Source organism: Hemicordylus capensis, chromosome 17 (assembly GCF_027244095.1).
Source record: "Hemicordylus capensis ecotype Gifberg chromosome 17, rHemCap1.1.pri, whole genome shotgun sequence".
NCBI lineage: Eukaryota > Metazoa > Chordata > Lepidosauria > Squamata > Cordylidae > Hemicordylus > Hemicordylus capensis.
In genome coordinates, this window is record NC_069673.1 from 9,993,332 (window position 1) to 10,007,922 (window position 14,591).

At 49.5% G+C, this 14,591-nt stretch overlaps 1 protein-coding gene and 1 non-coding gene across 8 annotated transcripts in view; one reads left to right on the forward strand and one right to left on the reverse strand.

The window, feature by feature from the left end:
- The window catches only part of SPTAN1 (spectrin alpha, non-erythrocytic 1), a 97,418-nt gene that overhangs the window by 10,919 nt on the left and 71,908 nt on the right, over nucleotides 1-14,591 (forward strand). For all 7 annotated transcript variants that reach the window (XM_053282664.1, XM_053282667.1, XM_053282665.1 and 4 more), the window contains exons 2-5: nucleotides 3,661-3,900; nucleotides 4,037-4,162; nucleotides 11,587-11,727; nucleotides 13,400-13,546. In XM_053282664.1, the coding sequence (XP_053138639.1) occupies nucleotides 3,664-3,900; nucleotides 4,037-4,162; nucleotides 11,587-11,727; nucleotides 13,400-13,546 (651 nt within the window). In that variant the 5' untranslated portion in view covers nucleotides 3,661-3,663. The remainder of the gene's footprint in view (nucleotides 1-3,660; nucleotides 3,901-4,036; nucleotides 4,163-11,586; nucleotides 11,728-13,399; nucleotides 13,547-14,591) is intronic.
- Nucleotides 9,963-10,034, reverse strand: TRNAA-CGC (transfer RNA alanine (anticodon CGC)). The gene has a single exon. It is a non-coding gene; the product is annotated as a tRNA-Ala (tRNA).

A 14,591-nucleotide genomic window follows, 5' to 3' on the forward strand; every position in this document is an offset into this window, starting at 1 on the left:
CAGCACTACCTGGCGATGCTGCCAAGGAGTGAGCCGGGGGTCTTCAGCATGCAAAGCAGATGCTCTCTCCGTGAGCTGTGTACAAGTGCTTCTTGGGCTCCAGAGCAGGCCTCTGCAGTGCCGAGGTGAAAATATTGGATGCAGACTGCATCAGCCTGCAGCGTCGGTAATGGCTGGCGTTCCGTGCTCGGGTTTTGGCAGAGCCGAGTCCTGCTGACGTCAGCTTTTTCAGCCCCTCTGCAGGAGCACACAGTCCATTATTGCTGGACCGAGGCCCTTCTTTTTCCAATTGACTTGCTCCACTTACTGGCGTTACAAAGAGAGCCTTTTGTTTTCCTAAATTCCCCCGAAAGGGCGAGCTGTGAGTGGCGTGATTTGAAGAGCAAGAGGGGATTTGGTGCCGCCGAGTGAAGCCCCGAATCTATTGGAGCAGCAGCACAGTGTGCATTTCTGAAATTGCCGGACGCAGCCGACCAATGTGTGGGGTTCTCTGGTTGCTATGCAGGCACTGAGCAAAAAAGATCTGTTGGGAAAGAGGCTGCAAGATGTCTCTGTGTCATAAAATCAGCCAGAAACGAGGCAGAGGAGAGCAGCAGGTACACACCAGAACGGCCTTCCGCCCCACCCTGCCGGGGCACTTTTCAGAAGCCTGGGTTTAGCGCAATCACAATAGCTGATGAATCCATTTATAGCAATTATTAGTCATCTCTCTTTAGCATAAGGGCGCTTCTTTTGTGGGAGAGGAATTACAGGGCTGAAACCACGGAAGAGAGCGTCTGGTTTGTCAGCAATCCCAACATGGCGTTGGACTGGCTTTCCAGCAAGCTTGCCTGCCTGAAAGCCAAACTCTGCCCTCCCTCGGGGCCGATGAAGAGCTCTGTGGGTGTAAGAAGCCGGCAAAGGCGGCTTTGTGAGTTTTGGGTGGAAACTTCAAATAACCGGAGATGATGTAGCAAAGGGAAAACCCCGCAGAATCCAGCACCCTTGCTGCCCCACCGTCTTAAAATACCGCAATGCAGTCTGGCTGGGCTGAGAGTTCACAGAAATAACAACTGCTGTGGCTGAAATCGCTGTCCTACGGCAGGCTGTGATTGTGCTGGGCGGGAGCTCTGGAATGTGTGGATTCAGCCTCCTGTATCATGTGTTGGTTTCTATCAATTCGCTTTCCAGAGGCCCAGAGTCTAAAGGGACGATAAGGTGCAGGCAGATATTTCCCCACCTCTGGGAATTTCTGGAATTTGGAGTTGGGCACATGTGCATTTCCCAGGTTTTTCTGGCATGCAGCTCAAGAGCATTTAGACTAACAGCTGTTCCCTTTACGGACCCTGATAGCAGTCCCGGGTCTCGAAAGTGTAATTTCTTCTCTAGTAAGCAGGCAGCCGGTCGATGGCTTGCACTGATGTCTTGTTCTCACGAGCAGCCAGCGAAAGAGATGCCCGCCTTTTCCAGACGTCATGTGGCCGCCTGCCCAGATTTTGCCACCGGGTGTGTGTGAATTCAACAGGTCACTGCAGCTCTGTCAGGTTCATGTAGGATATGTGCAGTTCTAAACATGTGTTCCTCATCCGTATGTTGTTTTTCTGTAGGTGCCCCTAGGATTTTAAAAAGGAAATATAGCCATGAAGCCCCCTGGGGGGGGGAAATCACTCGATCCTACCATCCTGTAATCCCAAACACTCTTGCTTGTAATGCACCCAGTTGAAATAAATGTGTCCACAGTTGTTGGCACCTGGGTGTCAACTTAATTAGCATAGTGTGCTTATAAATATGCCTCTGTCAGGATCCAAAGACCAGTTCGTTCTCCATCCCCAAGGGAGCTTTGGATTTGTTTGAATCGCATTCTCCATGCATGATGTGGGGGGAGTGGATAGATCTTTTCCCCTCCCTCTCTCACCACACTAGAACCAGGGCTCATCCCATGAAACTGATTGCCGGGAAATTTGGGACCGACAAAAGGAAGTACTTTTTCACATAGTGCTTATGAATTCTGTGAATCTCTGCCAGAGGATGTGGTGTGGGACGCCAGCTTGGATGGCTTTAAAAGGGGCTTCGATGAATTTGTGGAGGACAGATCCATCTAGCCATGACTGCTAGTCGTGATGGCTGCAGGATGCCGTCCAGTCCCAGTTGCAGGGGAGTAACAGCAGGAGAGAGAGCGTGCCTTCATCTCCTGCCTGTGGGCTTCTCAGAGGCATCTGGTGGGCCACTGTGGGAGACAGGATGCTGGGCTGGGTGGACCTTGAGCCTGATCCAGCTGGGCTGTTCTTATATTCTTATGTGATGTGAACTTCTAAAGCTATCTTTTATCAAGTTAGACCATTGGTGAACGAGATGCTCCCCACTGCCTGCTCTCACTGCCCGCTGCTCTCCAGAGGGTCAGAAAGAAGGCGCTCCTAATACTCCTCGGACCCCTTTATTATAACTGGAAATGCCAGCAGCTGAATGCCTCCTCTTTGGATCCTGGCCTTTGTGATCTCAAATCTAATTAAGCCATAGCAAATGTCCTGTATTTGTGTTATTGGCATGAATAAAGGGACCCATGTTCACTTGCCAAGTGAGTCTTTTGGAGAGATGAATATGGAGTTGCTTCTAAATGCAACTTTGGGGCCTCAGAATGGAGGGGAACTAAAAACCCTGATGAGGACACAAGTGTACTAGATTAATTTCCAATATTTAAGGGGAAATTGAGGGACTGAGGTCGAAATTGCAGTCAGAATGTACAGCAGGCAAAGATGTATTCGCCATAGCCAATAAATATTAAATGTTCAGTTTCTTCTCCTCAGACAATCAACAGAGTGAACAAATTGTAATGAGCTTTAAGTTACAGTGCAGTCATCCCTTGCCAAATGCTGGCAAAATCTCACCATTGGCAAATTCGCAGTTGGCGAGGCATTAAAGTCTATGGGAAACAGGGTTAGGGGACCTGCAACAGCAAAAAGACCTAAAAATAAAGGAAAAAATTTGCTACAGATTCCTGTAATATCTCCAAGAGCCACCAAGAAGAATGAGCTCTACGTTACTGTGCTTTTGCTTTTTGCTTAATCGACATCTCACCTTTCAAGGAACAAATAACCGTCCAGTTGCTTTCTGGTTTGTTGGGGGGTTTGGGGTTTGGGGTTTTGGTTTTTTTTTTGGTACTCTTGGGGCCAAATGGGGAACATGGGACGCTGTCTCCCACTGGCTGACAGCCTGTCGAGTTTACTAGAGGAAGTCTTACTGAAATGTAGTTGTCCTTTAGAAATGTAGTTGTCCTTTAGAGCAGGGATTAACCTTGGGTCCCCAGATGTTCTTGGACTTCAGTTCCCATAATCCTCAACCAAAGGCCACTGGGCCTGGGGATTATGGGAGTTGAGGTCCAATGACATCTGGGGACCCAACGTTGAGAATCCCTGCTGTAGAGTAGCTCCTGGCTAGAACTGTTGAGTAATTTAGTCTGGATGTTGGCAGCTGAGTCGGACTGTTGCCCCCATCCCTGGACTGTCTACTGTGATAGTAAGCAGCTCTCTGAGATCTTGGGCACAGGACTTTCCCGGCCCCACTGCTAGAGTTGTGTTTTGACTGGCAACGCCAAGCATGGAGTCATGAATCTTGGGCATGTCCAGCAGGTGCTCTGCCATTCTTTTTGAAATTTTCTGCTCATTGAAGCTTTCTGCCTTTCAGAAAATGGACCCTACTGGTGTCAAGGTGCTGGAAACAGCAGAAGACATCCAAGAGAGGCGTCAGCAGGTCTTGGACCGGTACCACCGGTTCAAGGAGCTCTCTACCTTGAGACGCCAGAAGCTTGAAGATTCCTACAGGTTCCAGTTCTTCCAGCGCGATGCCGACGAGCTGGAAAAATGGATCCAGGAGAAGCTCCAGATTGCGTCTGACGAAAATTATAAGGACCCGACCAATCTGCAGGTAGGGATACCTTCAAACCACGGACGCCAGGCATTGTCTGAAGGTTGACAAGGCTGAACAGGGAGAGCAGAAAATCTGGCTGGATGCTGGTGCTCCACAGGGACCTTTCCTCATGTTTTATGTTTGCTGCTTTCAGGGGAAACTGCAGAAGCACCAAGCCTTTGAAGCAGAGGTGCAAGCCAATGCAGGGGCTATCATTAAGCTGGACGAGACTGGAAACCAGATGATCAACGAAGGGCATTTTGCTTGTGAAACCATAAGGGTGAGTATTGACCATCTTTGCCTTTTTACAAGCTTTCCTTTTAACATGGGTCATTTGATGCCCACTTCAGATAATGAACCGCTGTTTAGCTGGTCAAGTGTCATGTCACGGTCCCTGAGCCCGTAGTCTAAATCCAGGCCCAACCAGTGTTCCCTCTAAAGCATGCGTTTGTGTGCACCCCCGCACATTTTTTGATGCCCGCTCCCTTAATTTTAGACCCCGCTCAGGTTGAATCAGGAAGGCCCCACTCTGAATGCACGTGAGCACACACTGCCTTGATACTGCCGCCCTGCACGCAGGTGAAAGAGATGAGAGAGGACAGATCCCAACCTGTTTCTCCCATAAGACTCTGAAATTGTCAGCATTGCTGCATCATACCTAATAGCAGGGATTCCCACAGTCCTGAGCCTCTGGGCACAATGCTGGAGACAGAGGCCAGGTTCACACATAATGCAGAACCGGAGTTCCCCCAGATATGGAGGGAACCTGAGGCTGACGCTGCAGGCAATCGCATATCTCGATTTGTTGCAAGTAGCCAAGCTGAGTCAGAGCTACACCCCTGGCTGGGCCTCCAGTGAGGCCATCTCAGTCTGTTTATGCTGCCTCATAACCCTTGGTCCTGATGGCAAAGGGAGCAGGCTCCCCTGAAACGAACCAGAGGTTTTCTATGGGTTCAGACATCATCATCATCATCATCATCATTATTATTATTACATTTATATCCTGCTCTTCCTCCAAAAAGCCCAGAGCGGTGTACTACATACTTGAGTTTCTCTTTCACAACAACCCTGTGATGTAGATTAGGCTGAGAGAGAAGTGACTGGCCCAGAGTCACCCAGCTAGTTTCATGGCTGAATGGGGATTTGAACTCGGGTCTCCCTGGTCCTAGTCCAGCACTCTAACCACTACACCACACTGGCGCCCCTAAAGTGGGAGCAGCGCTTGTTTTGGCAAGCCAGCTTCAAATCTTGGCTCCACGTCTCGGTTTGAGGCCCTGCCTGAACCAAGATCCCTGTCTTGGTGTGGATTCATACAGTCATGGGCAACTGGGTAGCTGAGATTGCAAGTCCGTTCCGCAGTCTGTTCCGCACGCTGTGTGTGAACCCTCCAGAGTGTGGCACAAAAGCTGGAGTGATTTCACGTCTGTGGGATCAAACCAGTAAGGGACTGTTATTCAGCCACTTTAGAAACAGGCTTAAGGACCACCGATCCGTGTGATCAGGTGTTCTGGCGAAAATTCCTCACACGTTCAAGAATTAATGTGCCCCCACTCAAGAGATCATAACTGGAGATCCGCCTGAGGCATTGTCAGCGTTTCTTCCCCTCCCCTCCCCTCCCCTCCAGAACTATAGATTCTCCTGCGAGTTTTTTGCCAGTTTTCTCCATTAAAACACATACGGTTAATTGGCTCCGATTTTCTTGAGTTGGTCAGCGGCCCTTGTTCTTCGACCATGCTTTGAATAATAGTGGCTCACCGAACTGTGCAAAGGTAGTGGGCAGTCAGAGAGCTGCCCAGCTGCGGAGCTGGGCTGTTCCGTTCGCATTCAGCATTGCCCGCTTGCACTTGGGAAAGGATTCCCCTTGGAAGTAGAGTCACACCTGTGATTGCGCAGCGTGGGGCGCGAAGGAAACCGCCGGGCTCCGCAGCAGTTTGGGCATGCTGCGTAGACCTCACAGTGATGCATCTCCGCACAGTATGTGCACCGGCGTCATTAATGTGTGTTTGATCATCAAGGGCCTAAGGAGAACTCTTCACTGTCGGCCTACAGCTAGTGGAAATCCCCTCCTCCTTTGGAGACTTGGCAAAGTGTGGACATGAAAATCTTTCAGAAGATTTGTATGAACCCGGACTGGGTTGGAGCCTAGAGCTAGATAAGGAGGGGACTGATCTCCCCCACCCCACCCCACGCCCTTAGTTTTTTTAGTGCTGTACTGAATTTTAATAGTTTGCATCTTTAACAATCTATCGTTGGCCGCCTTGAGGCTTCAGGATGTGGCAAATAAAGTCTCAAGGATGTACTCCACTACTAAAGAGATGTGGTGACAGCCACCAGCCCCTGTGGCTTTAAAAGGGGCTTAGACAAATGCATGGAGGACAGGTCTATCAAGGGCTACTAGTCTGCTGTCTATGGGCCACCTCCAGCCTCAGTGGCAAGATGCCGCTGAATCCCGGTTGCAGGGGAACAACAGAGGCATCTGGTGGGCCACTGTGTGAAACAGGATGCTGGACTAGATGGGCCTTGGGCCGGATCCAGCTGGGCTGTTATGGATGCTGGGCCCAGAGTAGTAATCAGAGTTGATCTTTATTGGCAACATATTTGCCTCACTGTTCTGCAGCGGTTCATTATAGGGAGTTACGGCTAGTTTTATGGATGTGCTGCCAAGCCATTAGATTGCAAGAGAAGTCCCTGGAACAAAGGAGAAATGGGCATGCTAGAGCGTAACAATTGTTCGCGTCATCAGATGCACAAAAAGCCGGTTTTGCTGTATTATCTGTGTAATATAAACCACAAGGCAAACCCTGATCCTTGTGCCCAGTGCAGCCTAGGAAAATTCTACAGGTTTGTGGCTCTTCTAACTATGAAGGAGACATCTACCCTCCATAGAGAAAAGAATATCTGCTTTTTCAGAGGGGCAGTTTAAGGCTGCAGTTCACAGGTTGCTCACTCTGGAGCAGCTCCAACTGGGAAACCATGGCTTCTTGCTAGGGAAATAAGCCTTGGGCCACTGCTGACTCATGCCCCCCCTTCCCGGCTCTTGTGCATGCAAGAGAAAGAAAGTGAAAGCTTCTGCTTTCACTAGAAGATCAAGCCACATTACATGCCAATGTGCTTTCTTAGCAGACTAGAATTAAGCCAGGCTCCAATCCTGCTGTCTTCGAACTCTTGTCAGTTAACCACAGTTTTTGCATGTGTATTTCTGAGGTTTGCCCTCGTAGTGGGAGAGCGTGGTTTCCCCCTTTCGAGCCAAACCCAGCCACAGTCTTCAATGGCATCCTTTGGCTTTCTTCATATAAACGGCTTTGAGGGTTGCAGCCTTGAAAAAATGCCTAGCGTCCTAACAATACAGCAACAAATCCACTTGCCAGCTCGCCAGTGGTGAGTACCTCCAATCCCCTGGCGAGCAGGACACCCACTGCCACACAACTCTCCCCCCCAGAGGTCTCTTTTCCATAGCCATTTTTGAGAAGGCCAGAAACTACAGAGACCCTTTCCAAGTGGTCGGAGAGGGCTCCCCCTGTTACTTACGGTCTCCATATCCCCGTGCAAATGACAGAAGACCTGCGATCTGGAGGAAGAGAGTGGGTTGGTGCCAGCCACAAATCGTGGCTGACTAGTGAGCGGAGCCAAAGGTAGCAGCTTCCTCAAAAATTGATTTAAACCGCCCCCAGACATGCAAGTTTGGGGCAGTAAAGAAATATGCCAACTAAATAAAAAAAATAACTATATGATAACCTTGGACCCCTTCTAGTGGATGTTAGTACTGCTTTGTGTTCTTCGCAATGGTAATAACCTGTGTGTTGATGGTTCAGTCTTTCACGCCATACAGGACCGCACAGCGCCCAATAGTCACTACTACCCATGTTGGGGCCCACATACGAGTAGGTGGCTTGTTGGCTGTGTTGGTGTTCATGTCTCTGCTTTCTTTGAATGCCTCTTCCCACCCCTTTGTTGATGCTTTCCATCTGGAGGGTGGAGTTGCATGTTACAAGAAACTCAAGGTGGCTTCTGATAACAGCACCCCGTCTGAGTTCTCCTCCTCTGTAAGAAAAACCACTCACACTGGCTGGTGTCCTGATGTCACCATGTGCCTTTCCTACAGCCTTCGCTCCACACCAGCCCTGCACAATTTCAGCCCTCCTGCCGTTTGTAGACTACAACTCCCATCATCCCCAGCCACGAGCATCAGCAGCCATGGATTATGAGGGTTGTGGTCCGACATCTGTAGGAGGGCCAAAATAGTGCAGCCCTGCTCTACACCATCTGCTGCTGGTAGGGATGAATAAAAGTGTGTGATGGCATCAGGGCATGGGGTAAGTTGGTTACAGAGGGAGAGAGAGTTCAGTACATGGATGCTACTTTAGAAAGTGGCCCCAAACGTCTTGAAACGTGTAGATCTGCCCTGGGAATGTTAGAATCTCAAGCGGTGTGAACTCTTTTCTTTTCCCTGTTTTAAAAACCCACAGTGGAGTCAGTTATGCCTTTTTAATGAGCATGTGCCCACGAGATTTTTCCCCACCAACCTCTTCACCTTGATTTTCAAGTTGCCTTTATTGATGATCACAGTATCACGAGTGTTGGGTGGAGCCAGTATTGCCCTCTTTTGCAAGTGTGTGCTTGGGTGTGTGTGTGTGTTTTCAAAATTCCCCTTCCTACTCTCTTCTTATTCTTACCATTTGGATTTCTAGAGACTTCTAATAATTTGGTTCAGACTGGAGTCAGTTCCAGAGTGTGACTGTATCAAACATCAGTACTGTATTTACCCAAATAGAAGACGACTCTGCATTTAAGACGCCCCCTTTAAAAATACAGATTAAATGCAGTTTATACCTGTATTTATCCTAAAGGGAAAGGACTCTGAATTTAAACCGCCCGCCCCCCCTTTAACATCAAAGAACTTGCAGAAAACCTAGTCTTGGATTCAGGTAAATACAGTAACCTTTCGCTCTCCTCGAGCTTGGGTTGATTTGTAACCGGATAAAACAAACTGTTACCAAAAACCTGATTGTTAAATCAGCTCATCTAACAATATCCTACAAAGCTAGATGTTCTGTTTGTGAGGTTTCTGTTTGAGGTTGTTTTTTTTTTTTTTTAAATCTTCCATTTGTGTCAGATGTTTCACTGTTTCAGGTGCTTGAATTCTGAAGATTGCTTTAAGGATAGATAGATAAAGATATAGATATATCAAAGAGCCAGGGGGATGGAGTGCAGAAGAGTGGCAGGGTTTTACTCATGAGATTCCGGTTCAAATCCCCATGTGTTTCTGACGCTTGCTGAAGAGTTCTACTACTACGACAAATATTTATATACTGCTTTTCAACAAAAGTTTCCAAAGCAGTTTACATAGCGAAATAATAAATACAGATGGATCCCTGTCCCCACCGGGCTAACAATCTGAAAAAGAAACCTCAGAGAGACACCAGCAACAGCCCCTGGAGGGATGCTGTGCTGGGGTTGGACAGGGCCAGCTGCTCCCCCCGGCTTAAATACAGGGAATTGGTGCCTCCTTGCCCCATTAGCAGGGGCAGTCCTGGGCTAAGCACTTTTTCTGTCTTTTAAGGTTGTGGGAGAAAAAGAGCAGTGGTAAGCAGGCTTGACACACCTCTCAGTTCCCAATACACTGTTGCCTGTTTGATCATGTTCAAATAGTCTGACGCCAAAAATGCCACTATGTAGGCGCAGCTTGCATTTTGAATGTTGCAGTCGTGCCGTTTGCTAGCAAGGGCAGGAGTGAGGGTTTCTTGTGTCTCAGCCCGGCAGCCGTCAAGGGCAAGCAGAGCGAACCGGCTCTTCTAGCTTCCTTGTAACTCTAGGCTGCCATTGATAGTCCCAGGCGGAAGCCAGCGGAAAGAATTGTTCCGGGAACTGTTCTCATTTTTTAGAAATCTTTCCTACCAGCGTAACACTTTTAATTTTAACTACAGATTCAGCAACCAAAAACACAAGGAACCATAGCTTAGGAACCCAGGAAGCAGCCTTCTACTGAGTCAGACCATTGGTCTGTTAGTTCTGTATTGCCTGCACGGACTGGCAGCGGTGCTCCAAGGTTTCCGGCAGGAGCCTCTCGCAGCCCGGCCTGGAGGTGCCGCCAGGGATTGAACCTGGGACCTTCTGCATGCGCAGCAGATGCTCTTCCGCTGAGCTACAGCCCCATCCTCTGTGACAGAGTGCCCATGTTTGCATGCAGAAGGTCCCAGGTTCGATTCCTTGCGCCTCCACGGAGGGCTGGAGAGCTGCCTGCATCCAGAGCAGATTAGGCATGTGCACGAACCACGATTTGAGCACAGTTTGGGAGCTTTAAGCCTGCCGCCCAAATGTCTCCGCCACAGCTGCTTGAGAGAGGCTTCCGACATGCCTGAGTCCATAGCAGTTTTCCCGTGGGTTCTTTTACGGACTCGGTTTGAATGGAAGACTGTCATTCAGGGGCAAATTCCAGAGGGGTAGTCATGCCTATGGCCAAAAAAAGAAGAAAGGATTCAATTATCCTTTCAAAGGCTAAAGGGTTTGTTGTGGCGTAAGCTTTCGTGGGCTTTACTCAAGGCACAAAGTGTTATCCCCAGCTGGCACAACTATTGGTACAGAGGGGGGAAATGTCTATTGACAGCGCCCTCCACCACAAGGCTTTGAGAGCTGGTCTTGTGGTAGCAAGGACGACTTGTCCCCATAGCTAAGCAGGGTCTGCCCTGGTTGCATCTGAACGGGAGACTTGATGTGTGAGCACTGCGAGATCTTCCCCTCAGGGGATGAAGCCGCTGTGGGAAGAGCAGAAAGTTTCAAGTTCTCTCCCTGGCAGCATCTCCAAGATAGGGCTGAGAGAGACTCCTGCCTGCAGCCTTGGAGAAGCTGCTGCCAGTCTGTGAAGACAATACTGAGCTAGATAGACCAAGGGTCTGACTCAGTATATGGCAGTTTCCTATGTTCTAAAGGAAATGTTTGCCATTTCTGGGCAAAGCACAAATGTATACAAGGTAAGGAAAAGTTCCAGAAGCGTAGCCAGTGTCAGTATATGTCTGTGAAAACATGGAGAAAGAAAAGTCTTGTGGCATTTTCAAGACTGATAGATGTACAAGAAAGTAAGAACAGTGGCTGACATATTTGGGAAAGTTACTCAGAGTAGTCCCATGGATGTTAATGGGACTACTCTGAGCAATTTCCCACAGTATGTCGATCAGTGACCGTTCCCAACCGCGCTCGTTGTTGATCTGGCAATAACTGAAGCCAGTTATGGATAGTTTGTTATTTATCTATCACCAGTCTGGTGGCTGTGGGCCACCTCCAGCCTCAGAGACCTGATGCCTTTCAATACCAGTTGCAGGGCAGCCACAGCAGGAGAGAGAGCATGCACATACCTCTCGCCTGTGGGCTACCCAGAGGCATCTGATGGGCCACTGTAGGAAACAGGATGCTGGACTAGATGGGCCTCCTTGGGCCTGATCCAGCAGGGCTGTTCTTATTTGGTAGACTTGTACAGCGCCCAAAACAACTCACTCACTCTCACTCTCACTCTCTCTCCCCACTCCCCTGCCGATGGCTCCTAGGAGCTCAACTCCAGATTGCATTGGTTAGCTTTTTAGAAATCAGTTTGAAGTTTCTGTCGCTTTCCCATCGCTTAGAAACACACACCCCGCCGCCCCCTATAATGTTGCATTGCTGAATATGCCCCACTTAGCCATCTGTTGCGTTCCCCCCTTCCCCCAAATCCAGACTCGACTGCAGGAACTTCACCGGCTCTGGGAGCAGCTGCTGGAGAAGATGCGAGATAAGGGCGTGAAGCTCCTGCAGGCCCAGAAACTCGTGCAGTATTTACGAGAATGCGAAGACGTGTTGGACTGGATCAATGACAAGGTAATCTGCCCCCATGCCCAAGGGGCTGCTTGCTGGTATAATATGACGCTTCCGTATCCTGTTGCCTTGAGGAGGCCTGGGCTTGGATGTGGCAAAGCAGCGCTGGGCATTGTCTGAGATGGCACAGTGGCACTGTCTCCATTGAGAGCAGCACTGAGAGATAATTATGCCACGGTCGCTGAGGTATTCTGTGGATCACGTTAGCCTTAATGGGCAACTGGGGTTGGGGCAGAAGGAAAAACCAAAATGGACAAAGGTATTTGGACAGGAATGAGAATCGGGACCTTGACAGGCGGTTTTGATCAGGCTTCTACAAATCCACTTGCCAGCTCACCAGTGATGTGTGCCCCCAGCCCTCAGACATGCAAGACACCCGGCGCCGCACAGATCTCCTCGCCAGAGGTCTCCTTTCTGAGCAGTAGAAGAGAGCTCCCTTGCTTTGTACCCTCTTCTCCCAGTGCAGATGAGAGGAGACTCGCTTCTCTCTTAAGCTCTCTACCTTTGTGCTGGGAAAGAATCTGCAGGAAGAGAGAGGGTTGGTGGCGAGAGCACGGAGCAGTTTTGCAAGCATCCTACCATTTGTGTGGAGCACCGGCCACCATGTCTGTTACTGCCCTTAAGCTGCTCTGTACAGCAGGAAAGCGGCTTGTACATTTTTCAGTGTAGAGAAACCGCAGTGTAGATCATCGGAAGCCTTCTCATGGGGGAGAGTTCAGCTGTGTCCGGAACACATTTTGCCCGCTGCTGGCAAAGGTCTGTCTTGATACTTTCAGTAAATAGCCCTATGAATCGTGGTTCAAACCTTAGATGCCACAACCCACCCATTTATTTATTTATTTATTTAATCAAATTTCTACCCTGCCCAAACTTATGTCTCTGGGCAGCCAGAGATTTAGCTTTTCCTCCCCGTCTTATGCCCTGACAGTTGAAAGTTTTTCATTGCCCTGAAGGACTACAATGCAAATTTTGAATAGTGAGTTCCTACGTCAGTACTGTCACCTTAAGTGGCGCAGTGGGGAAATGCTTGACTAACAAGCAGAAGGTTGCCGGATCGAATCCCTGCTGGTCTGTTTCCCAGTCTGTGGGAAACACCTCTATCAGACAGCAGCGATACAGGAAGATGCTGAAAGGCATCATCTCACACTGGGCGGGAGGAGGCAATGGTCAACCCCTCTTGTAGTCTACCAAAGAAAACCACAGGGCTCTGTGGGTGCCAGGAGTCAAAATCGACTTGACGGCACACTTTACCTTTACGTCAGCCCCACAGGAGAATGAGGGTGATAAGACAATAGCCTCTTATTGGCTTAACTAGGGTTTGAAATATTTGAAGGCAAGTTTTGGACTACAGATTAGCCTTCAGGTTTGAGTGTCTAAAGCAGGGGTTCTCAAGTTTGGGTCCCCAGATGTTATTGGACTTCAGATCCCATAATCCCCAGTCCCAGTGGCCTTTGGTTGGGGATTATGGGAGCTGAAGTCCAATAACATCTGGGGACCCAACGTTGAGAATCCCTGGTCTAGAGGATATTTTTCATGAAAGTGAAGTCATGCCAGTTTTATCTTGAGCCTGTTCATACTCAAAGAATGAGGTTGCTTTGATCGGTGCCGCTGCCCCCCTCCCAGTAATCTCTCAGTCTCCGGTGTGTGCTAGAACAGGTCTTCTTCTGCTTGCTAGGAGGCAATCGTGACCTCTGAAGAGCTCGGCTTGGACCTGGAGCACGTGGAGGTTTTGCAGAAGAAATTTGAGGAGTTCCAGACGGACCTGGCAGCCCACGAAGAGCGGGTGAACGAAGTGAACCAGTTTGCCGGCAAGCTGATCCAGGTAACCACACTGGTGGCCCAAAGGTCCTTGTGCTTGTTGCATCTCGTTTCAGGGAAGTGCCTCTAAGCTGCGTTTGCCCATAATCACTGGGTGTGAAGCTTGCATGCCAAAGTGTAGGTTGCGAACAGACTCCAGCAGCAGGGCTATGCCGATAGGAGACTCCTCAGAGCAATGGAAGGGCTGCTTCTCTGCAGCTGGGCGCGCATAAATACTTCCACCTAAAGACTGGGGTTCTCAAACGTGGGTGCCCAGATGATGTTGGACTGCGGCTCCCATCCTCCAATGTTGCTGTGGATGATAGGAGCTGTAGTCCAGCAACATCTAAGGACATCGAGCCAGACCCTTGGTCCATCTAGCTCAGTATTGGAGCTAGACCTTTAGAGCCAGACCCAGTAGTGGACCCTTGGAGGTCCACTAGCTCAGTATTGTCTACACCAGGGATTCTCAGCGTTGGGTCCCCAGATGTTATTGGACTTCAGTTCCCATAATCCCCAGCCCCAGGGGCCTTGGTTGGGGATTCTGGGAGTTGAAGTCCAATGACTTCTGGGGACCCAACGTTGAGAATCCCTGGTCTACAGAGACTGGCAGTGGCTTGCTAAGCTTTCAGGCAGGCCTCTCCCCCCCAGCCCTACCTGAAGATGCTGCCCGGGATTGAACCTGGAACCTTCTGCATGCCGAGCAGATGCTCTGCCTCTAGCTACGGCCCCATCTGGCGGCACCCAGGTTGGAGAATCCCCAGACTAATATATTGCACCTTTGGGGTGGTGTTGTACATCGCAAGCCACTTTGGGAGCCTGACCTGGCTGAAAAGTAGGGTCTAAATGAAGCAATAGAAGCAGGTTGGATTCTTCATCACTGGCGTGATCTTTGATGTTCCTCCTCTGCACTGCCAAAAGCCAGGAGCCCATTCCAGACACAGCTGATGGCCTGGTGGTGGAGAGGGGGCCTTTGGTAAGAGCGTGTTCCTCATCTCCCTTTCAGGGTCTTGTTCCCCCTCCCACCCTGATTTTAACTGGTTACCCAAAAGGACCAAAGGACCTGAAGA